General features: G+C 53.8%; 3 protein-coding genes across 5 annotated transcripts in view; 2 read left to right on the top strand and 1 right to left on the bottom strand.

Annotated features, from left to right (window-relative positions):
• LOC142217378 (phosphatidylserine decarboxylase proenzyme, mitochondrial-like) overlaps nucleotides 1-9,635 on the top strand; it is a 34,452-nt gene extending 24,817 nt beyond the window's left edge. The window contains exon 8 of the mRNA XM_075285602.1: nucleotides 9,361-9,635. Within this exon, the coding sequence (XP_075141703.1) occupies nucleotides 9,361-9,585 (225 nt within the window). The 3' untranslated portion in view covers nucleotides 9,586-9,635. The remainder of the gene's footprint in view (nucleotides 1-9,360) is intronic.
• A 155-nt stretch (nucleotides 9,636-9,790) lies between these two features.
• On the bottom strand, nucleotides 9,791-13,888 carry HYLS1 (HYLS1 centriolar and ciliogenesis associated). The gene is made up of 2 exons (XM_075283962.1): nucleotides 13,831-13,888; nucleotides 9,791-10,780 (listed from the first exon to the last, which is right to left on the bottom strand). The coding sequence occupies exon 2, from the start codon at nucleotides 10,637-10,639 to the stop codon at nucleotides 9,791-9,793; it is 849 nt and encodes a 282-aa protein (XP_075140063.1). The 5' UTR covers nucleotides 10,640-10,780; nucleotides 13,831-13,888.
• Nucleotides 13,889-13,943: 55 nt separating this feature from the next.
• On the top strand, nucleotides 13,944-20,612 carry PUS3 (pseudouridine synthase 3). 3 transcript variants are annotated; one of them, XM_075285672.1, is made up of 5 exons: nucleotides 13,944-13,983; nucleotides 15,100-15,441; nucleotides 15,527-16,035; nucleotides 17,212-17,396; nucleotides 19,851-20,612. In XM_075285672.1, exons 2-5 carry the CDS (start codon nucleotides 15,106-15,108, stop codon nucleotides 20,195-20,197), a joined length of 1,377 nt encoding a protein of 458 aa, XP_075141773.1. In that variant the 5' UTR covers nucleotides 13,944-13,983; nucleotides 15,100-15,105; the 3' UTR covers nucleotides 20,198-20,612. The 3 variants fall into 3 exon arrangements, with proteins under 3 accessions (XP_075141773.1, XP_075141772.1, XP_075141771.1); XM_075285671.1 differs by having other exon boundaries at nucleotides 13,959-13,996; nucleotides 15,103-15,441; XM_075285670.1 differs by having other exon boundaries at nucleotides 13,961-13,996.
• The last annotated feature ends 5,213 nt before the right edge of the window (nucleotides 20,613-25,825 follow it).

Raw genomic sequence — 25,825 nt, 5'->3', positions numbered from 1 at the left:
CGCACACACTGACCGCTGTCATGTATATAAGGGACTCTGCGCACACACTGACCGCTGTCATGTATATAAGGGACTCTGCGCACACACTGACCGCTGTCATGTATATACGGGACTCTGCGCACACACTGACCGCTGTCATGTATATAAGGGACTCTGCACACACTGACCGCTGTCATGTATATAAGGGACTCTGCGCACACACTGACCGCTGTCATGTATATACGGGACTCTGCGCACACACTGACTGCTGTCATGTATATAAGGGACTCTGCGCACACACTGACCGCTGTCATGTATATAAGGGACTCTGCACACACACTGACCGCTGTCATGTATATAAGGGACTCTGCACACACTGACCGCTGTCATGTATATACGGGACTCTGCGCACACACTGACCGCTGTCATGTATATAAGGGACTCTGCACACACACTGACCGCTGTCATGTATATAAGGGACTCTGCACACACTGACCGCTGTCATGTATATAAGGGACTCTGCACACACACTGACCGCTGTCATGTATATACGGGACTCTGCGCACACACTGACTGCTGTCATGTATATAAGGGACTCTGCGCACACACTGACCGCTGTCATGTATATAAGGGACTCTGCACACACACTGACCGCTGTCATGTATATAAGGGACTCTGCACACACTGACCGCTGTCATGTATATACGGGACTCTGCGCACACACTGACCGCTGTCATGTATATAAGGGACTCTGCACACACACTGACCGCTGTCATGTATATAAGGGACTCTGCACACACTGACCGCTGTCATGTATATAAGGGACTCTGCGCACACACTGACCGCTGTCATGTATATACGGGACTCTGCGCACACACTGACCGCTGTCATGTATATAAGGGACTCTGCGCACACACTGACCGCTGTCATGTATATAAGGGACTCTGCGCACACACTGACCGCTGTCATGTATATAAGGGACTCTGCGCACACACTGACCGCTGTCATGTATATAAGGGACTCTGCACACACTGACCGCTGGGATGTATATAAGGGACTCTGCGCACACTGACCGCTGTCATGTATATAAGGGACTCTGCGCACACACTGACCGCTGTCATGTATATAAGGGACTCTGCACACACACTGACCGCTGTCATGTATATACGGGACTCTGCGCACACACTGACCGCTGTCATGTATATAAGGGACTCTGCGCACACACTGACCGCTGGGATGTATATAAGGGACTCTGCGCACACTGACCGCTGTCATGTATATAAGGGACTCTGCACACACTGACTGCTGTCATGTATATAAGGGACTCTGCGCACACACTGACCGCTGGGATGTATATAAGGGACTCTGCGCACACACTGACCGCTGGGATGTATATAAGGGACTCTGCGCACACACTGACCGCTGTCATGTATATACGGGACTCTGCGCACACACTGACCGCTGTCATGTATATACGGGACTCTGCGCACACACTGACCGCTGGGATGTATATAAGGGACTCTGCGCACACACTGACCGCTGTCATGTATATAAGGGACTCTGCACACACTGACCGCTGTCATGTATATAAGGGACTCTGCACACACACTGACCGCTGTCATGTATATACGGGACTCTGCGCACACACTGACCGCTGTCATGTATATAAGGGACTCTGCGCACACACTGACCGCTGTCATGTATATACGGGACTCTGCGCACACACTGACCGCTGTCATGTATATAAGGGACTCTGCACACACACTGACCGCTGTCATGTATATAAGGGACTCTGCACACACTGACCGCTGTCATGTATATACGGGACTCTGCGCACACACTGACCGCTGTCATGTATATACGGGACTCTGCGCACACACTGACCGCTGTAATGTATATAAGGGACTCTGTGCACACACTGACCGCTGGGATGTATATAAGGGACTCTGCGCACACACTGACCGCTGGGATGTATATAAGGGACTCTGCGCACACACTGACCGCTGTCATGTATATAAGGGACTCTGCGCACACTGACCGCTGTCATGTATATAAGGGACTCTGCGCACACTGACCGCTGTCATGTATATAAGGGACTCTGCACACACTGACCGCTGGGATGTATATAAGGGACTCTGCGCACACACTGACCGCTGTCATGTATATAAGGGACTCTGCACACACTGACCGCTGTCATGTATATAAGGGACTCTGCGCACACACTGACCGCTGTCATGTATATAAGGGACTCTGCGCACACACTGACCGCTGTCATGTATATAAGGGACTCTGCGCACACACTGACCGCTGTCATGTATATAAGGGACTCTGCGCACACTGACCGCTGGGATGTATATAAGGGACTCTGCACACACTGACCGCTGTCATGTATATACGGGACTCTGCGCACACACTGACCGCTGTCATGTATATAAGGGACTCTGCGCACACTGACCGCTGTCATGTATATAAGGGACTCTGCGCACACACTGACCGCTGGGATGTATATAAGGGACTCTGCGCACACACTGACCGCTGGGATGTATATAAGGGACTCTGCGCACACACTGACCGCTGTCATGTATATACGGGACTCTGCGCACACACTGACCGCTGTCATGTATATAAGGGACTCTGCACACACTGACCGCTGTCATGTATATACGGGACTCTGCGCACACACTGACCGCTGTCATGTATATACGGGACTCTGCACACACACTGACCGCTGTCATGTATATAAGGGACTCTGCACACACACTGACCGCTGTCATGTATATAAGGGACTCTGCGCACACACTGACCGCTGGGATGTATATAAGGGACTCTGCGCACACACTGACCGCTGGGATGTATATAAGGGACTCTGCGCACACACTGACCGCTGGGATGTATATAAGGGACTCTGCACACACACTGACCGCTGTCATGTATATAAGGGACTCTGCGCACACACTGACCGCTGTCATGTATATAAGGGACTCTGCGCACACACTGACCGCTGTCATGTATATAAGGGACTCTGCGCACACACTGACCGCTGTCATGTATATAAGGGACTCTGCGCACACACTGACCGCTGGGATGTATATAAGGGACTCTGCGCACACACTGACCGCTGGGATGTATATAAGGGACTCTGCGCACACACTGACCGCTGGGATGTATATAAGGGACTCTGCGCACACACTGACCGCTGTCATGTATATACGGGACTCTGCGCACACACTGACCGCTGTCATGTATATACGGGACTCTGCGCACACACTGACCGCTGGGATGTATATAAGGGACTCTGCGCACACACTGACCGCTGTCATGTATATAAGGGACTCTGCACACACTGACCGCTGTCATGTATATAAGGGACTCTGCACACACACTGACCGCTGTCATGTATATACGGGACTCTGCGCACACACTGACCGCTGTCATGTATATAAGGGACTCTGCGCACACACTGACCGCTGTCATGTATATACGGGACTCTGCGCACACACTGACCGCTGTCATGTATATAAGGGACTCTGCACACACACTGACCGCTGTCATGTATATAAGGGACTCTGCACACACTGACCGCTGTCATGTATATACGGGACTCTGCGCACACACTGACCGCTGTCATGTATATACGGGACTCTGCGCACACACTGACCGCTGTAATGTATATAAGGGACTCTGTGCACACACTGACCGCTGGGATGTATATAAGGGACTCTGCGCACACACTGACCGCTGGGATGTATATAAGGGACTCTGCGCACACACTGACCGCTGTCATGTATATAAGGGACTCTGCGCACACTGACCGCTGTCATGTATATAAGGGACTCTGCGCACACTGACCGCTGTCATGTATATAAGGGACTCTGCACACACTGACCGCTGGGATGTATATAAGGGACTCTGCGCACACACTGACCGCTGTCATGTATATAAGGGACTCTGCACACACTGACCGCTGTCATGTATATAAGGGACTCTGCGCACACACTGACCGCTGTCATGTATATAAGGGACTCTGCGCACACACTGACCGCTGTCATGTATATAAGGGACTCTGCGCACACACTGACCGCTGTCATGTATATAAGGGACTCTGCGCACACTGACCGCTGGGATGTATATAAGGGACTCTGCACACACTGACCGCTGTCATGTATATACGGGACTCTGCGCACACACTGACCGCTGTCATGTATATAAGGGACTCTGCGCACACTGACCGCTGTCATGTATATAAGGGACTCTGCGCACACACTGACCGCTGGGATGTATATAAGGGACTCTGCGCACACACTGACCGCTGGGATGTATATAAGGGACTCTGCGCACACACTGACCGCTGTCATGTATATACGGGACTCTGCGCACACACTGACCGCTGTCATGTATATAAGGGACTCTGCACACACTGACCGCTGTCATGTATATACGGGACTCTGCGCACACACTGACCGCTGTCATGTATATACGAGACTCTGCACACACACTGACCGCTGTCATGTATATAAGGGACTCTGCACACACACTGACCGCTGTCATGTATATAAGGGACTCTGCGCACACACTGACCGCTGGGATGTATATAAGGGACTCTGCGCACACACTGACCGCTGGGATGTATATAAGGGACTCTGCGCACACACTGACCGCTGGGATGTATATAAGGGACTCTGCACACACACTGACCGCTGTCATGTATATAAGGGACTCTGCGCACACACTGACCGCTGTCATGTATATAAGGGACTCTGCGCACACACTGACCGCTGTCATGTATATAAGGGACTCTGCGCACACACTGACCGCTGTCATGTATATAAGGGACTCTGCGCACACACTGACCGCTGTCATGTATATAAGGGACTCTGCACACACTGACCGCTGTCATGTATATAAGGGACTCTGCACACACTGACCGCTGTCATGTATATAAGGGACTCTGCGCACACACTGACCGCTGTCATGTATATAAGGGACTCTGCGCACACACTGACCGCTGGGATGTATATAAGGGACTCTGCACACACTGACCGCTGTCATGTATATAAGGGACTCTGCGCACACTGACCGCTGTCATGTATATACGGGACTCTGCGCACACACTGACCGCTGTCATGTATATACGGGACTCTGCACACACACTGACCGCTGGGATGTATATAAGGGACTCTGCGCACACACTGACCGCTGTCATGTATATAAGGGACTCTGCACACACACTGACCGCTGGGATGTATATACGGGACTCTGCGCACACACTGACCGCTGTCATGTATATAAGGGACTCTGCACACACTGACCGCTGTCATGTATATAAGGGACTCTGCGCACACACTGACCGCTGTCATGTATATAAGGGACTCTGCGCACACACTGACCGCTATCATGTATATAAGGGACTCTGCACACACACTGACCGCTGTCATGTATATAAGGGACTCTGCGCACACACTGACCGCTATCATGTATATAAGGGACTCTGCACACACTGACCGCTGTCATGTATATAAGGGACTCTGCGCACACACTGACCGCTGTCATGTATATAAGGGACTCTGCGCACACACTGATCGCTGTCATGTATATACGGGACTCTGCACACACACTGACCGCTGTCATGTATATAAGGGACTCTGCACACACTGACCGCTGTCATGTATATAAGGGACTCTGCACACACACTGACCGCTGTCATGTATATAAGGGACTCTGCGCACACTGACCGCTGTCATGTATATACGGGACTCTGCTGACACACTGACCGCTGTCATGTATATAAGGGACTCTGCACACACTGACCGCTGTCATGTATATAAGGGACTCTGCGCACACACTGACCGCTGTCATGTATATACGGGACTCTGCGCACACTGACCGCTGTCATGTATATACGGGACTCTGCTGACACACTGACCGCTGTCATGTATATAAGGGACTCTGCACACACTGACCGCTGTCATGTATATACGGGACTCTGCACACACACTGACCGCTGTTATGTATATAAGGGACTCTGCGCACACACTGACCGCTATCATGTATATAAGGGACTCTGCACACACACTGACCGCTGTCATGTATATACGGGACTCTGCGCACACACTGACCGCTGTCATGTATATAAGGGACTCTGCGCACACACTGACCGCTGTCATGTATATAAGGGACTCTGCACACACACTGACCGCTGTTATGTATATAAGGGACTCTGCGCACACACTGACCGCTGTCATGTATATAAGGGACTCTGCACACACACTGACCGCTGTTATGTATATAAGGGACTCTGCGCACACACTGACCGCTGTCATGTATATAAGGGACTCTGCACACACACTGACCGCTGTCATGTATATACGGGACTCTGCACACACTGACCGCTGTCATGTATATAAGGGACTCTGCACACACTGACCGCTGTCATGTATATACGGGACTCTGCACACACTGACCGCTGTCATGTATATAAGGGACTCTGCACACACACTGACCGCTGTTATGTATATAAGGGACTCTGCACACACTGACCGCTGTCATGTATATAAGGGACTCTGCGCACACACTGACCGCTGTCATGTATATAAGGGACTCTGCACACACACTGACCGCTGTCATGTATATACGGGACTCTGCACACACTGACCGCTGTCATGTATATACGGGACTCTGCGCACACTGACCGCTGTCATGTATATACGGGACTCTGCTGACACACTGACCGCTGTCATGTATATAAGGGACTCTGCACACACACTGACCGCTGTTATGTATATAAGGGACTCTGCACACACTGACCGCTGTCATGTATATAAGGGACTCTGCGCACACACTGACCGCTGTCATGTATATAAGGGACTCTGCGCACACACTGACCGCTGTCATGTATATACGGGACTCTGCGCACACTGACCGCTGTCATGTATATACGGGACTCTGCTGACACACTGACCGCTGTCATGTATATAAGGGACTCTGCACACACTGACCGCTGTCATGTATATACGGGACTCTGCACACACACTGACCGCTGTTATGTATATAAGGGACTCTGCGCACACACTGACCGCTATCATGTATATAAGGGACTCTGCACACACACTGACCGCTGTCATGTATATACGGGACTCTGCGCACACACTGACCGCTGTCATGTATATAAGGGACTCTGCGCACACACTGACCGCTGTCATGTATATAAGGGACTCTGCACACACACTGACCGCTGTTATGTATATAAGGGACTCTGCGCACACACTGACCGCTGTCATGTATATAAGGGACTCTGCACACACACTGACCGCTGTTATGTATATAAGGGACTCTGCGCACACACTGACCGCTGTCATGTATATAAGGGACTCTGCACACACACTGACCGCTGTCATGTATATACGGGACTCTGCACACACTGACCGCTGTCATGTATATAAGGGACTCTGCACACACTGACCGCTGTCATGTATATACGGGACTCTGCACACACTGACCGCTGTCATGTATATAAGGGACTCTGCACACACACTGACCGCTGTTATGTATATAAGGGACTCTGCACACACTGACCGCTGTCATGTATATAAGGGACTCTGCGCACACACTGACCGCTGTCATGTATATAAGGGACTCTGCACACACACTGACCGCTGTCATGTATATACGGGACTCTGCACACACTGACCGCTGTCATGTATATACGGGACTCTGCGCACACTGACCGCTGTCATGTATATACGGGACTCTGCTGACACACTGACCGCTGTCATGTATATAAGGGACTCTGCACACACACTGACCGCTGTTATGTATATAAGGGACTCTGCGCACACACTGACCGCTGTCATGTATATAAGGGACTCTGCACACACTGACCGCTGGGATGTATATACGGGACTCTGCACACACACTGACCGCTGTCATGTATATAAGGGACTCTGCACACACACTGACCGCTGTCATGTATATAAGGGACTCTGCGCACACACTGACCGCTGGGATGTATATAAGGGACTCTGCGCACACACTGACCGCTGGGATGTATATACGGGACTCTGCACACACTGACCGCTGTCATGTATATACGGGACTCTGCGCACACACTGACCGCTGTCATGTATATAAGGGACTCTGCACACACACTGACCGCTGTTATGTATATAAGGGACTCTGCGCACACACTGACCGCTGGGATGTATATAAGGGACTCTGCGCACACTGACCGCTGTCATGTATATAAGGGACTCTGCGCACACTGACCGCTGTCATGTATATACGGGACTCTGCACACACACTGACCGCTGTCATGTATATAAGGGACTCTGCACACACTGACCGCTGTCATGTATATAAGGGACTCTGCGCACACACTGACCGCTGTCATGTATATAAGGGACTCTGCGCACACACTGACCGCTGTCATGTATATAAGGGACTCTGCGCACACACTGACCGCTGTCATGTATATAAGGGACTCTGCACACACACTGACCGCTGTCATGTATATACGGGACTCTGCACACACTGACCGCTGTCATGTATATAAGGGACTCTGCACACACACTGACCGCTGTTATGTATATAAGGGACTCTGCGCACACACTGACCGCTGTCATGTATATACGGGACTCTGCACACACACTGACCGCTGTCATGTATATAAGGGACTCTGCACACACACTGACCGCTGTCATGTATATAAGGGACTCTGCGCACACACTGACCGCTGGGATGTATATACGGGACTCTGCGCACACACTGACCGCTGGGATGTATATACGGGACTCTGCACACACTGACCGCTGTCATGTATATACGGGACTCTGCGCACACACTGACCGCTGTCATGTATATAAGGGACTCTGCACACACACTGACCGCTGTTATGTATATAAGGGACTCTGCGCACACACTGACCGCTGTCATGTATATAAGGGACTCTGCGCACACACTGACCGCTGTCATGTATATACGGGACTCTGCACACACACTGATCGCTGTCATGTATATAAGGGACTCTGCACACACACTGACCGCTGTCATGTATATAAGGGACTCTGCGCACACACTGACCGCTGTCATGTATATACGGGACTCTGCACACACACTGACCGCTGTCATGTATATACGGGACTCGATACGACGCATGCTATACTGTATAGATTCAGCTTCCGTTATCGTGGCTGCTTTGGTTATGTGCGTGGGGTCCTGGGGCGATGGCGATACGCGATTTCTCCTATATAATTTCGGAGACCCTACAGATATTTCCGCCATTAATAGCAATTATCTCTGATTTTAATATAAAGTTCGATTTTATTCTTATTTTGCTCCATTAACCCTTTGAATACTTTGTATCATCTCTCACCTTCTTCTTTCCAGAAACTGCGCACAAATCATTCCCGTCACGTGAAAGGAAAGTATCACGACCGCAGCTATATAGAGCAATATGGGGCGAGCGGTCTGATCCTGGCCAAGGGCGACCCCCTCGGAGAATTTAACTTTGGCTCTACCATTGTTCTGGTATTTGAGGGCCCTCGGGATTTCAAGTTTCACATAAGAGATGGAGGAAGAATCTTCATGGGCGAAGCCCTGGGGACGGCGTGACTCCTCCCACTTGGTCTTTGGCGCAGGACGCCTGATCACAAGATATCCAATGTTTTACATTTAATAAACAGACTTTGTAATAAAATGTAAAAATGAAGTCATTTATTTAATGAGATAAAAGTATGACAACTAGGAGGAGCCTCCTCACAGGACAACTAGGAGGAGCCTCTGGGAGACAACTAGGAGGAGCCTCCTCGCAGGAAAACTAGGAGGAGCCTCCTCGCGGGACGTTTCCATGCACAAGATCCTGCCGGATGGCCCATCGTAGGCCGTACCTCTTCTTCTCTGTGGGGATGATGTAGGAGTTGGGTGTTGGAAGGGCTCGGGGCAGGGGCAGAGGCGGGGCGGATATCATCCTCTCTCGGACCCCCCAGCGTAGCTCCTTCCTACGCTTGTCCAGGGACCCCTGTAAGGAGTCCCAGCTCTGCTTGTACTCCTGGTAACGGCCCACGGGGTCAGATCGCTGCCTGTACTGCTCAAGCAGAGAATATGGGGGGACGCGGATAAAGGATTTCACTGACTGGGACTCCCCACAAGTGTCTCTGAAATCCTCGATAGACAGCAGGGACTCATCACACACCTGCACCTGCCCATCACTTTTCCTGCGCAGCACTTTGCGTGTTAGAACTGGGGCCCTTAGTTTTTCAGGAGCCCCCCCTCGGACTGTGTGTCTAGTGTAGGAGTCCAAGCCTTGGTGCAGCACCGGCGCATGCAAGGAACAATCCTGACTAAAGGCAAAGGAAGAGGGTGCAGCGAGCGAGTCCCAATCTGGAGGCGCCCCTGGACTGCTGGAGATTCCTGTGGTGTCTCTGGAGGATGCGCTGGACTCTTCCAGTGCGGTGCGGCTGCGCATCAGATTCTCCAGGTCCTGCTTGAACTGTAGCAGCCGTTGTTCAGGAACAGAAGTGAACCCCAGCAGGGAAAGCTCGGAGCGCAACTCCTCCACCGAGACCGCCAGGGGGGCACTCCTGAGAGAGCAATCTGATGTAGAGCACTCAGGTGGCGGAGACCTGGGGGAGGGGCGTGGAAAGGAGTGGAGATTTCCAGGGTCCATGCTGGATCGGAACTGCTGGATAGGGACTGCTGGATCGGGACTGCTGGATCGGAACTGCTGGATCGGAACTGCTGGATCGGAACTGCTGGATCGGAAATATTGGGCTGCTGGAGACCGACGACTTCTAAGGAGGAGACAAATCTGGAACATGAAGGAGAAGGACACCGGATAGTCAGAATGGATTATCAGGGGGAGCACATCCCGGGGGTAGTTATATCAGGGGGGGCACATCCCGGGGGTAGTTATATCAGGGGGAGCACATCCCGGGGGTAGTTATATCAGAGGGGGCACATCCCGGGGGTAGTTATATCAGGGGGGGCACATCCCGGGGGTAGTTATATCAGGGGGAGCACATCCCGGGGGTAGTTATATCAGGGGGGGCACATCCCGGGGGTAGTTATATCAGGGGGGGCACATCCCGGGGGTAGTTATATCAGGGGGGGCACATCCCGGGGGTAGTTATATCAGGGGGGGCACATCCCGGGGGTAGTTATATCAGGGGGGGCACATCCCGGGGGTAGTTATATCAGGGGGGGCACATCCCGGGGGTAGTTATATCAGGGGGAGCACATCCCGGGGGTAGTTATATCAGGGGGGGCACATCCCGGGGGTAGTTATATCAGGGGGGGCACATCCCGGGGGTAGTTATATCAGGGGGGGCACATCCCGGGGGTAGTTATATCAGGGGGGCACATCCCGGGGGTAGTTATATCAGGGGGAGCACATCCCGGGGGTAGTTATATCAGGGGGGCACATCCCGGGGGTAGTTATATCAGGGGGGGCACATCCCGGGGGTAGTTATATCAGGGGGAGCACATCCCGGGGGTAGTTATATCAGGGGGGGCACATCCCGGGGGTAGTTATATCAGAGGGGGCACATCCCGGGGGTAGTTATATCAGGGGGCACATCCCGGGGGTAGTTATATCAGGGGGCACATCCCGGGGGTAGTTATATCAGGGGGCACATCCCGGGGGTAGTTATATCAGAGGGGGAACATCCCGGGGGTAGTTATATCAGAGGGGGAACATCCCGGGGGTAGTTATATCAGAGGGGGAACATCCCGGGGGTAGTTGTTATCAGGGGCACATCCCAGGGGTAGTTATATCAGGGGGCACATCCCGGGGGTAGTTATATCAGAGGGGGAACATCCCGGGGGTAGTTGTTATCAGGGGCACATCCCAGGGGTAGTTATATCAGAGGGGGAACATCCCGGGGGTAGTTATATCAGAGGGGGAACATCCCGGGGGTAGTTATATCAGGGGGCACATCCCGGGGTAGTTATATCAGAGGGGGAACATCCCGGGGGTAGTTATATCAGGGGGCAAATCCCGGGGGTAGTTATATCAGGGGGCACATCCCGGGGGTAGTTATATCAGGGGGCAAATCCCGGGGGTAGTTATATCAGGGGGCACATCCCGGGGGTAGTTATATCAGGGGGCAAATCCCGGGGGTAGTTATATCAGGGGGCACATCCCGGGGGTAGTTATATCAGGGGGCACATCCCGGGGGTAGTTATATCAGGGGGGGCACATCCCGGGGGTAGTTATATCAGGGGGGGCACATCCCGGGGGTAGTTATATCAGGGGGGGCACATCCCGGGGGTAGTTATATCAGAGGGGGCACATCCCGGGGGTAGTTATATCAGGGGGGGCACATCCCGGGGGTAGTTATATCAGGGGGGGCACATCCCGGGGGTAGTTATATCAGGGGGGGCAAATCCCGGGGGTAGTTATATCAGGGGGGGCACATCCCGGGGTAGTTATATCAGGGGGCACATCCCGGGGGTAGTTATATCAGGGGGCAAATCCCGGGGGTAGTTATATCAGGGGGCACATCCCGGGGGTAGTTATATCAGGGGGCACATCCCGGGGGTAGTTATATCAGGGGGGGCACATCCCGGGGGTAGTTATATCAGAGGGGGCACATCCCGGGGGTAGTTATATCAGAGGGGGCACATCCCGGGGGTAGTTATATCAGGGGGAACATCCCGGGGGTAGTTATATCAGGGGGGGCACATCCCGGGGGTAGTTATATCAGAGGGGGAACATCCCGGGGGTAGTTATATCAGGGGGAACATCCCGGGGGTAGTTATATCAGGGGGAACATCCCGGGGGTAGTTATATCAGAGGGGGCACATCCCGGGGGTAGTTATATCAGGGGGGGCACATCCCGGGGGTAGTTATATCAGGGGGGGCACATCCCGGGGGTAGTTATATCAGGGGGCACATCCCGGGGGTAGTTATATCAGGGGGCAAATCCCGGGGGTAGTTATATCAGAGGGGGAACATCCCGGGGGTAGTTATATCAGGGGGCACATCCCGGGGGTAGTTATATCAGGGGGCAAATCCCGGGGGTAGTTATATCAGAGGGGGAACATCCCGGGGGTAGTTATATCAGGGGGCACATCCCGGGGGTAGTTATATCAGGGGGCACATCCCGGGGGTAGTTATATCAGGGGGCACATCCCGGGGGTAGTTATATCAGGGGGCAAATCCCGGGGGTAGTTATATCAGGGGGCACATCCCGGGGGTAGTTATATCAGGGGGCACATCCCGGGGGTAGTTATATCAGGGGGCACATCCCGGGGGTAGTTATATCAGGGGGCACATCCCGGGGGTAGTTATATCAGGGGGAACATCCCGGGGGTAGTTATATCAGGGGGGCACATCCCGGGGGTAGTTATATCAGGGGGCACATCCCGGGGGTAGTTATATCAGAGGGGGCACATCCCGGGGGTAGTTATATCAGGGGGCACATCCCGGGGGTAGTTATATCAGGGGGCACATCCCGGGGGTAGTTATATCAGGGGGCACATCCCGGGGTAGTTATATCAGGGGGAACATCCCGGGGGTAGTTATATCAGGGGGGGCACATCCCGGGGGTAGTTATATCAGGGGGGGCACATCCCGGGGGTAGTTATATCAGGGGGGGCACATCCCGGGGGTAGTTATATCAGGGGGGGCACATCCCGGGGGTAGTTATATCAGGGGGCACATCCCGGGGGTAGTTATATCAGGGGGGGCACATCCCGGGGGTAGTTATATCAGGGGGGGCACATCCCGGGGGTAGTTATATCAGGGGGCACATCCCGGGGGTAGTTATATCAGGGGGGGCACATCCCGGGGGTAGTTATATCAGGGGGCACATCCCGGGGTACTTCCCATCACTATCGGCTCTCGCTGCTTCTTACCGGGTGAATCCGCCGCTCCGGCTGCTCCTACAGTAACGGTCGCTCTCCCTGGTGACGTCACACGTTAGCGTCGTTTCAACTCTGCAGTTTCCAAGCAACTTTAGTGACGTCATCAGCAGGAGCCGGAAAGGAGGCTGAGACACGTTCTCCCGGGTGCGGGCTGGAGGTGCGGGGATGGTAGAGTCCTGTAGTGCCGCTTATCTTCCGGCTCCCCCTCCTCCTGTAGTGCCGCTTATCCCCTAGCTCCCTCCTCTTCCTCCTGTAGTGCCGCTTATCTCCCGGCTTCCCCTCTTCCTGTAGTGCCGCTTATCTCCCGGCTCCCCCTCCTCCTGTAGTGCCGCTTATCCCCTAGCTCCCTCCTCTTCCTCCTGTAGTGCCGCTTATCTCCCGGCTCCCCCTCCTCCTGTAGTGCCGCTTATCTCCCGGCTCCCCCTCCTCCTGTAGTGCCGCTTATCCCCTAGCTCCCTCCTCTTCCTCCTGTAGTGCCGCTTATCTCCCGGCTCCCCCTCCTCCTGTAGTGCCGCTTATCTCCCGGCTCCCCCTCCTCCTGTAGTGCCGCTTATCTCCCGGCTTCCCCTCTTCCTGTAGTGCCGCTTATCTCCCGGCTCCCCCTCCTCCTGTAGTGCCGCTTATCTCCCGGCTCCCCCTCCTCCTGTAGTGCCGCTTATCCCCTAGCTCCCTCCCCCTCCTCCTGTAGTGCCGCTTATCTCCCGGCTTCCCCTCCTCCTGTAGTGCTGCTTATCCCCTAGCTCCCTCCCCCTCCTCCTGTAGTGCCGCTTATCCCCTAGCTCCTTCCCCTCTTCCTCCTGTAGTGCGGCTTATCTCCCGGCTCCCCCTTTTCCTCCTGTAGTGCCGCTTATCCCCTAGCTCCCTCCCCCTCCTCCTGTAGTGCCGCTTATCCCCTAGCTTCCCCTCTTCCTCCTGTAGTGCCGCTTATCTCCCGGCTCCCCCTTTTCCTCATTTAGTGCCGCTTATCCCCTAGCTTCCCCTCTTCCTGTAGTGCCGCTTATCCCCTAGCTTCCCCTCTTCCTCCTGTAGTGCCGCTTATCCCCTAGCTTTCCCTCTTCCTGTAGTGCCGCTTATCCCCTAGCTCCCTCCTCTTCCTCCTGTAGTGCCGCTTATCCTCAGCCCCCCCTCTTCCTCGTGTAGTGCCGCTTATCCTCTAGCTCCCTCCCCCTCCTCCTGTAGTGCCGCTTATCCCCTAGCTCCCCCTCCTCCTGTAGTGCCGCTTATCTCCCGCCTTCTAGTAACTCTTCGTGTCCTTTCCAGCAGACCATGTCGGAGGATCCGGAGGTGGTTCGGCTCAGACAGCGAGTGCGTGAGCTGGAGAAGGAGGTTCAGCGTCTGCAGACTCAGCCAGTAGAGCGCCCCCTTAAGCAGCGAGCCCACAGACCCTTTGACTTCTCCTCCCACCCTAAACGCCACGTGGCCCTCCGGCTAGCGTACCTGGGCTGGGACTACCAGGGCTTTGCCAGTCAGGAGAACACCAGTAACACGGTGGAGGAGGCCATCTTCACGGCCCTGACCAAGACCCGGCTGGTGGAGAGCAGACACAGCTCCAACTATCACCGATGTGGCCGGACGGATCGCGGTGTCAGTGCCCTGGCTCAGGTGAGTGGGAGGGGGGGGTGGTGGCTGCTGTTGCCCCCCCCCCCCCCATGACGCCGCTTATCATTTCGTTTGCTTCTTGCTGCAGGTCATCTCTCTTGATCTCCGCTCAGTGGTGGAAGGGAAGCCCGAGCTGCGCTACACGCAGATGCTGAACCGCGTCCTGCCGCCGGACATCAGGGCTCTGAGCTGGGCCTTTGTCCCCTCTTCTTTCAGTGCCCGCTTCAGCTGCCGCTCCCGAACTTACCGTTATCTCTTCCCGCATGCTCAGCTGGATGTCAATGCAATGAATCGGGCGGCCGCCATGCTGGAGGGGACACATGACTTCCGGAATCTGTGCAAGATGGATGTGGCGAATGGGGTGGTGACCTTTGTGCGCACCATTCTCAGTGCTAGAGTGGAGCCGGTGCCGGAGCTTGTGGGGGACACGGGGCCCTTTCAGCTTTATCACTTGCAGATCAAGGGCTTGGCCTTTCTCTACCACCAAGTGCGGTGCATTATGGGAGTTCTGTTCCTGATTGGTCAGGGCAAAGAGAAACCTGAAGTGATCCGCGAGCTGCTGGACGTGAAGACGAATCCGTGCAAGCCTCAGTACAAGTGAGAGGGGCTTGGGAAGGAAGGGGTGCAGCCAGAGGTAGCCATTCTGTAGTCATGGGTGTGGTGTGTAGCTAAATATGGGGTCCCCCTTGTCATCATTCCAGGGGTTCAGAGGGAACAGTGATTAAATGAATGTACCTTGTGACATTTCTATGCTGTGGTGCAGTGCGAACCTTCACTGGAATAAAGCACGACACGAACCTTCACTGTGCGCCATAGTGTGACCCCACTAGGGGGGGACGGAGACACGAGCACACGTGACACCTCGCCGGGGGGGTTATTGGGGAGACACAAGCACACACGACACCTCGCTGGGGAGGGGGGAGTGGTATGGGGAAACAGGAGCACATGCGACCTCGCCGAGGGGGGGGGGGGGGGTTATTGGGGAGACACAAGCACACGCGACACCTCGCTGGGGAGGGGGGAGTGGTATGAGGAAACATGAGCACATGCGACCTCGCCGGGGGGGGGGTTATTGGGGAGACACAAGCACACGCGACACCTCGCTGGGGAGGGGGGGAGTGGTATGGGGAAACATGAGCACATGCGACCTCGCCGGGGGGGGGGGGGTTATTGGGGAGACACAAGCACACGCGACACCTCGCTGGGGAGGGGGGAGTGGTATGGGGAAACAGGAGCACATGCGACCTCGCCGAGGGGGGGGGGGGGGGTTATTGGGGAGACACAAGCACACGCGACACCTCGCTGGGGAGGGGGGAGTGGTATGGGGAAACATGAGCACATGCGACCTCGCCGGGGGGGTTATTGGGGAGACACAAGCACACGCGACACCTCGCTGGGGAGGGGGGAGTGGTATGAGGAAACATGAGCACATGCGACCTCGCCGGGGGGGGGTTATTGGGGAGACACAAGCACACGCGACACCTCGCTGGGGAGGGGGGGAGTGGTATGGGGAAACATGAGCACATGCGACCTCGCCGGGGGGGTTATTGGGGAGACACAAGCACACGCGACACCTCGCTGGGGAGGGGGGGAGTGGTATGGGGAAACATGAGCACATGCAACCTCGCCGGGGGGGGGGTTATTGGGGAGACACAAGCACACACGACACCTCGCTGGGGGGGGGGGGGGGTTATTGGGGAAACATGAGCACATGCGACCTCGCCGGGGGCGGGCACTGTCACCTCTGTAATGCATCGTCCTTTCTTTTGGCAGTATGGCGGTGGAGTTCCCTCTGGTCTTGTACGATTGTGAGTTTGATGACATTGAGTGGATCGGGGAGGAGGATTTGCAGTCCATCACTGTGTCACATCTGCAGCGTCTGTGGACTCGGGAAGCAGTAAAAAGCCACATCCTGCGCATGGCGCTATACAGCCTAGATGCCACCCCAATCAGTAATGGTAATGCAGCCTTGTTGTGTTGTATATCCTTAACTATGACCTCAGTATTACACACATTGAAGGTAGAAGTTGTGAATCTCTGCAGGGTCTTACTGGGCCGACTGTAACCTTCAGACATGATCTTCAATAAGTTTTTCTACTAATACTCTCATTATGGTTCCAGCACATCTTACATTTGTCTCTGAGGCTGTGGGCTTGTAGAACAAAAAGCAGTCTGTCTCTCCCCTATCCATTACTATTACTACTATTGTTTTCTCTACATGTAACTCTGCCAGGAGTAACTGTACAATAGCTAATGAAAGGCCAAGTTACCATTATATGAGAAATTCACAAACACGGTTTTGATGTAGCTCAACAAGATCACACAGTATTATATGCTCCACAGTGAACCCCACACAGTATTATATGCTCCACAATGGGTCTTACACAATATTAAATGCTCCACAGTGTCCTCACACAGGATTATATGCTCCACAGAGGCCCACACACAGTATTATATGCTCCACAGTGTCCTCACACAGTATTATATGCTCCACAGAGGCCCCCACACAGTATTATATGCTCCACAGTGACCGCACACAGTATTATATGCTCCACAGCAGCCCCCACACACAGTATTATATGCTCCACAGTGACCGCACACAGTATTATATGCTCCACAGCAGCCCCCACACACAGTATTAAATGCTCCACAGTGGGTCCTACACAGTATTATATGCTCCACAGTGACCCCCCCCACACACACACACACACAGGATTATATGCTCCACAGTGGCCCCCACACACAGTATTATATGCTCCACAATGGGTCCTACACAGTATTATATGCTCCACAGTGAACCCCCCCCACACACACAGGATTATATGCTCCACATTGACCCCCACACACATTATTATATGCTCCACAGTAACCCCCCCCCCAAAAAAAGTATTATATACTCCACAGTGGCCCCCACACACAGTATTATATACTCCTCCCTCACACAGTATGATATGCTCTCAAGACATACCCCCCCCCCCCCCCCCTTCTTCCTAAGGCTGGTGCTATTATTATACTCCAGGGTTTCCTCAGAGTATACTGATCAGAGGTCCAGGGGAAGTGATTACAATGATCACCTATACTCCCCTCGCCTCTCCTGGGTATCCAGCAGTCTGCAGCGTCCTCCTCGCTCCTCTTCTTCCTTGTGACTCAGCTCCTGCTCCACAGATGTCATGGCTGAGGCCTGTGTACACGGTGGCTGCATGTGACCGCTGGGGACCAATCACAGTATGATGGGTATGATAGGGCGGCTCTCTGGGTTGTGATGGTGCGGTGGATTTTTGGGTAAGATAGGGCGGTGCAGCGGTGTTTTGGCTTGTGATGGGGCGGTGCTGTGGATTTTGGGGTATGTCATAGGGCGGCTCTTTGGGTTGTGATAGGGCGGTACGGCGGTGTTTTCGCTTGTGATGAGGCGGTGCGGCGGTGTTTTGGGTTGTGATAGGACGGTGCGGCGGTGTTTTGGGTTGTGATAGGGCGGTGCGGCGGTGTTTTGGGTTGTAATGGGGCGGTGCGGTGGATTTTTGGGTATGTCATAGGGCGGCTCTTTGGGTTGTGATAGGGCGGTGCGGCGGTGTTTTGGGTTGTAATGGGGCGGTGCGGTGGATTTTTGGGTATGTCATAGGGCGGCTCTTTGGGTTGTGATAGGGCGATGCGGCGGTGTTTTGGGTTGTGATAGGGCGGTGCGGTGGATTTTTGGGTATGTCATAGGGCGGCTCTTTGGGTTGTGATAGGGCAGTGCGGCGGTGTTTTGGGTTGTGATGGGACGGTGCGGCGATGTTTTGGGTTGCGATGGGGCGGTGCGGCGGTGTTTTGGGTTGTGATGGGACGGTGCGGCGATGTTTTGGGTTGCGATGGGGCGGTGCGGCGGTGTTTTGGGTTGTGATGGGACGGTGCGGCGATGTTTTGGGTTGCGATGGGGCGGTGCGGCGGTGTTTTGGGTTGTGATAGGGCGGTGCGGCGGCACTATGGGTACGTGATAGTCATTGCATATAGCTGTTAGTTACTACTTGCTACGTCTGGGAGGTTTTGCGATGGGAAGATTCGCTTTCTCTGCGCCTTACAGCATTAACCCCGTGTGGTTCTGGTATTTCGGCACATTTTTGCTATTTTCCTGCTCCTTACACTGTGCGGTTTGTTTTTCTGAATGTATTACTGATTTCTCCGCCCAGTTGTGCCGCTGTGGGCGGGGTTTCTGGCACTTTGCTGGACACATTTGTCCCTTATGTTGTTATTTATGTCTTGTGTGTTTGCTTTTGCGTTTCCTCCACGTGGTTTCCTCTTTGCCTCTCCCTTTGTCAGGATACACAGCATTAATCCTGTATATGGGCAGTGTCGCCTCTAGTGGTCAGCAGGCTCACTACAGTACTTCGGTATTTCATCCTGACCTTGTCTGTGTTCCTTTGTGTCCCGCACAGGTCAGGCCCGTGTCCCCTGGAGCCAGTGTCAGCCGCCGGTAGTCGCTCATTGTAGTGGCCTTCTCGAAGGGGTCAGCGCCCGCACATATACCCCTCTGATGAAGAGACGCGTCTGTCAAGCCCTGGAGGAGAGAGTGCAGCATTATGTGCGGCGAGGAAGAATTACAGCGCCCCCTCATGTACAGAATGTCAAGAACAGTGAACTTCATGATGATGGGGAGGAGGGAGCGGATTGTGAGACTGACCCCAAAGGAGGAGGCAGTGAGGAGACAGCACCAGAGCCCAGCGCCAAGAAAAGCCGTGCGGATGAGGAGTCTCTGCACTGCTCCCCCTCTGCTCACCCCTGACCTTACCCCTCCTCCTGCACAGGCGCTTTTATACACTGTCTGTTTTCCTGTTATTTGCCCCCCGGGCTGGAGATATCGGTGCCGTTAGTTTCGGCAGTGATCTTTGCTTACTATCAGAAGGGCGTTCCTGACAGTCTAGCTGGGTTGTGAGGAACGCCCCTCCCCCTCCCCGACAATACTCCTCCATAGCTCTGTACTGTCAGAGGGGGCGCTCCTTACCTCCCAACGATGATGCTGAACACCCCCCGCTCCCAGTATAAGTCTGTGAATGAGTACAGGGGTGTGGGGGGCGGGGTAATACATGACTTGGGTGGCGCCAGGTGTAACCTGTAATAACCCCTTAAACCTTAGGACAAACCTGAACTTTAGGGGGTACCACCAGCCTTTCTCTAGAGGTTGCCACGGACACGTGCAAGGAAATTATTTTATCAGCTTTTCCTATGTTTTTTTTTTAAAATAAATTGTTGATGGAGCGTGTGTGAACTGGGCGTGAGCACCCCAGAAACCAGCAACTTCAGTATCGCTCTGTATTTTGGGTAGGGTCTCGCCACCTCTAACATTCAGATGGTCCAATCCATGGTCAGGGGTGTGGGATGGAATGAGAACTTCCTAAATTTGTTTGCTATCCCTACATCACAATAGAAACCTAGGCCAGGCTCCTCCCACTTTCACACATTGTGTTGGGCTTATTTCACAAGAAACCCTGTGATAAATCTGGTGCAGTACAGAAGTCTGCAGATTCATCGCTCAGCATCAGACACTGTGATAAATCTGGTGCAGTACAGAAGTCTGCAGATTCATCGCTCAGCATCAGACACTGTGATAAATCTGGTGCAGTACACAAGTCTGCAGATTCATCGCTCAGCTTCAGACACTGTGATAAATCTGGTGCAGTACAGAAGTCTGCAGATTCATCGCTCAGCATCAGACACTGATAAATCTGGTGCAGTACAGAAGTCTGCAGATTCATCGCTCAGCATCAAACACTGTGATAAAACTGGTGCAGTTCAGAAGTCTGCAGATTCATCGCTCAGCTTCAGACACTGTGATAAATCTGGTGCAGTACAGAAGTCTGCAGATTCATCGCTCAGCATCAAACACTGTGATAAAACTGGTGCAGTACACAAGTCTGCAGATTCATCGCTCAGCTTCAGACACTGTGATAAATCTGGTGCAGTACAGAAGTCTGCAGATTCATCGCTCAGCATCAGACACTGTGATAAAACTGGTGCAGTACAGAAGTCTGCAGATTCATCGCTCAACATCAGACACTGTGATAAAACTGGTGCAGTACAGAAGTCTGCAGATTCATTACTCAGCTTCAGACACTGATAAATCTGGTGCAGTACAGAAGTCTGCAGATTCATCGCTCAGCATCAGACACTGTGATAAATCTGATGCAGTACGCAAGTCTGCAGATTCATCGCTCAGCATCAGACACTGTGATAAATCTGGTGCAGTACAGAAGTCTGCAGATTCATCGCTCAGCTTCAGACACTGATAAATCTGGTGCAGTACAGAAGTCTGCAGATTCATCGCTCAGCATCAGACACTGTGATAAATCTGATGCAGTACGCAAGTCTGCAGATTCATCGCTCAGCATCAGACACTGTGATAAATCTGGTGCAGTACGCAAGTCTGCAGATTAATCGCTCAGCATCAGACACTGTGATAAATCTGGTGCAGTACAGAAGTCTGCAGATTCATCGCTCAGCTTCAGACACTGTGATAAATCTGATGCAGTACAGAAGTCTGCAGATTCATCGCTCAGCATCAGACACTGTGATAAATCTGGTGCAGTACGCAAGTCTGCAGATTCATCGCTCAGCATCAGACACTGTGATAAATCTGGTGCAGTACGCAAGTCTGCAGATTCATCGCTCAGCATCAGACACTGTGATAAATCTGGTGCAGTACAGAAGTCTGCAGATTCATCGCTCAGCTTCAGACACTGTGATAAATCTGGTGCAGTACAGAAGTCTGCAGATTCATCGCTCAGCATCAAACACTGATAAAACTGGTGCAGTACAGAAGTCTGCAGATTCATCGCTCAGCTTCAGACACTGTGATAAATCTGGTGCAGCATACAATAGAGTTGATCTACAGATTCAGCATCAGACACTGTGATAAATCTGGTGCAATATACAATAATGTCCCCTCAGTGCCCCACTCTCAGTATAATGGGCAGCACTGTAGCCTTGCAGCGCTGAGTCCTAGGTTCAAATCCTGCTCAGGACAACATCTGCAAGGAGTTTGTATGTTCTCCCCGTGTTTCCTCCCACACACCAAGGTCATACTGATAGGGAATGTAGATTGTGAGTCCTATATGGGACAGTGACTGCCATGTGTGTACAGCGCTGCGGAGTATGATGGCGCTATAGAAGTAAGCAGAATAAAGAATGTCCCTTCAGTCTGCTGACATGCATTGTAATGAACGCTCAGGGCCCCCACAATCAGTACAACGCCCCCTCTGTGCCCCCCACATGTAGTGTACTGTACGCTCAGGGGCGAAGAGACGGCGGCATATACAAAAGGGAGAAATTAAACTGGAGGGGGGTCTGTCTGCCTCTCGCTGCCCCCCTCTAGTTACCCGGAGAGGGGCTTCATACTGTGGGGCCATATAACGTGGGGGTGACTGGAGGGGGATTATACTGGGGGGGCACATGGAAAATGAATGAGAATGGGCGGAGTCAAATTTGCGGCTGCGCACTGCACATTGTGTTCCTCTGTTGATATAACTTTGTGTATATTGTGTGATTATAGTAAGATATGGGGGGGGGGGCAGACACCCCTGCTCAGAGCCCCCACACACTGACAATCAGGGCTGCGGAATGCAGGGATCCCCGCTGTCTGCTTCTTCACAGTGCAGGCTGGGGCCCCGCCCACAGGTCCGCTCTGGCCCCGCCCTAGTAGATCTTTTGCCTTGGTCAGCTAAAAAGTAGCTCACACACAGAAAAAGTGCGAGCACTCCTGTGCTAGGGTATGAGCACCCCTGTGCTAGGGTATGATCACCCCTGTGCTAGGGCATGAGCTCCCCTGTGCTAGGGTATGATCACCCCTGTGCTAGGGTATGATCACCCCTGTGCTAGGGTATGAGCACCCCTGTGCTAGGGTATGAGCCCCCTGTGCTAGGGTATGATCACCCCTGTGCTAGGGTATGAGCACCCCTGTGCTAGGGTATGAGCCCCCTGTGCTAGGGTATGATCACCCCTGTGCTAGGGTATGATCACCCCTGTGCTAGGGTATGAGCACCCCTGTGCTAGGGTATGAGCCCCCTGTGCTAGGGTATGAGCACCCCTGTGCTAGGGTATGAGCACCCCTGTGCTAGGGTATGATCACCCCTGTGCTAGGGTATGAGCACCCCTGTGCTAGGGTATGAGCCCCCTGTGCTAGGGTATGAGCACCCCTGTGCTAGGGCATGATTACCCCTGTGCTAGGGCATGAGCACCCCTGTGCTAGGGCATGATCACCCCTGTGCTAGGGTATGAGCACCCCTGTGCTAGGGCATGAGCACCCCTGTGCTAGGGTATGATCACTCCTGTGCTAGGGTATGAGCACCCCTGTGCTAGGGCATGAGCACCCCTGTGCTAGGGCATGAGCACCCCTGTGCTAGGGTATGATCACTCCTGTGCTAGGGTATGAGCACTCCTGTGCTAGGGTATGAGCACCCCTGTGCTAGGGTATGATCACCCCTGTGCTAGGGTATGATCACCCCTGTGCTAGGGTATGAGCACCCCTGTGCTAGGGTATGAGCCCCCTGTGCTAGGGTATGAGCACCCCTGTGCTAGGGTATGATCACCCCTGTGCTAGGGTATGATCACCCCTGTGCTAGGGTATGAGCACCCCTGTGCTAGGGTATGAGCCCCCTGTGCTAGGGTATGAGCACCCCTGTGCTAGGGCATGATCACCCCTGTGCTAGGGCATGAGCACCCCTGTGCTAGGGCATGAGCACCCCTGTGCTAGGGTATGATCACCCCTGTGCTAGGGCATGATCACTCCTGTGCTAGGGTATGAGCACCCCTGTGCTAGGGCATGAGCACCCCTGTGCTAGGGCATGAGCACCCCTGTGCTAGGGTATGATCACTCCTGTGCTAGGGTATGAGCACTCCTGTGCTAGGGTATGAGCACCCCTGTGCTAGGGTATGAGCACTCCTGTGCTAGGGTATGAGCCCCCTGTGCTAGGGTATGAGCACCCCTGTGCTAGGGTATGATCACCCCTGTGCTAGGGTATGAGCACCCCTGTGCTAGGGTATGATCACCCCTGTGCTAGGGCATGAGCACCCCTGTGCTAGGGCATGAGCACCCCTGTGCTAGGGCATGAGCACCCCTGTGCTAGGGTATGATCACCCCTGTGCTAGGGCATGAGCACCCCTGTGCTAGGCTATGATCACCCCTGTGCTAGGGCATGATCACCCCTGTGCTAGGGCATGAGCACCCCTGTGCTAGGGCATGAGCACCCCTGTGCTAGGGTATGAGCACCCCTGTGGTAGGGCATGAGCACCCCTGTGCTAGGGTGTGATCACCCCTGTGGTAGGGTATGAGCACCCCTGTGCTAGGGTATGAGCACCCCTGTGGTAGGGCATGAGCACCCCTGTGCTAGGGTATGATCACCCCTGTGCTAGGGTATGAGCACCCCTGTGCTAGGGCATGAGCACCCTTGTGCTAGGGCATGATCACCCCTGTGCTAGGGTATGAGCACCCCTGTGGTAGGGTATGAGCACCCCTGTGGTAGGGTATGAGCACCCTTGTGCTAGGGCATGAGCACCCCTGTGCTAGGGTATGATCACCCCTGTGCTAGAGTATGAGCACCCCTGTGCTAGGGTATGAGCACCCCTGTGCTAGGGTATGAGCACCCCTGTGCTAGGGTATAAGCACCCCTGTGCTAGGGCATGATCACCCCTGTGCTAGGGTATGATCACCCCTGTGCTAGGGCATGAGCACCCCTGTGGTAGGGCATGATCACCCCTGTGCTAGGGTATGAGCACCCCTGTGGTAGGGTATGAGCACCCCTGTGGTAGGGTATGAGCACCCTTGTGCTAGGGCATGAGCACCCCTGTGCTAGGGTATGATCACCCCTGTGCTAGAGTATGAGCACCCCTGTGCTAGGGTATGAGCACCCCTGTGCTAGGGTATGAGCACCCCTGTGCTAGGGCATGAGCACCCCTGTGGTAGGGCATGAGCACCCCTGTGCTAGGGTATGATCACCCTTGTGCTAGGGTATGAGCACCCCTGTGCTAGGGCATGATCACCCCTGTGCTAGGGCATGAGCACCCCTGTGCTAGGGGGCATGAGCACCCCTGTGCTAGGGCATGATCACCCCTGTGCTAGGGCATGAGCACCCCTGTGCTAGGGTATGAGCACCCCTGTGGTAGGGTATGAGCACCCCTGAGCTAGGGCATGAGCACCCCTGTGCTAGGGCATGAGCACCCCTGTGCTAGGGCATGAGCACCCCTGTGCTTGGGCATGAGCACCCCTGTGCTAGGGCATGATCACCCCTGTGGTAGGGCATGAGCACCCCTGTGGTAGGGCATGAGCACCCCTGTGCTAGGGCATGAGCACCCCTGTGCTAGGGTATGAGCACCCCTGAGCTAGGGCATGAGCACCCCTGTGCTAGGGCATGAGCACCCC

Source organism: Leptodactylus fuscus, chromosome 8 (assembly GCF_031893055.1).
Source record: "Leptodactylus fuscus isolate aLepFus1 chromosome 8, aLepFus1.hap2, whole genome shotgun sequence".
NCBI classification, from domain to species: Eukaryota; Metazoa; Chordata; class Amphibia; order Anura; family Leptodactylidae; genus Leptodactylus; species Leptodactylus fuscus.
This window is presented reverse-complemented; position numbering and strand designations above follow the sequence as displayed.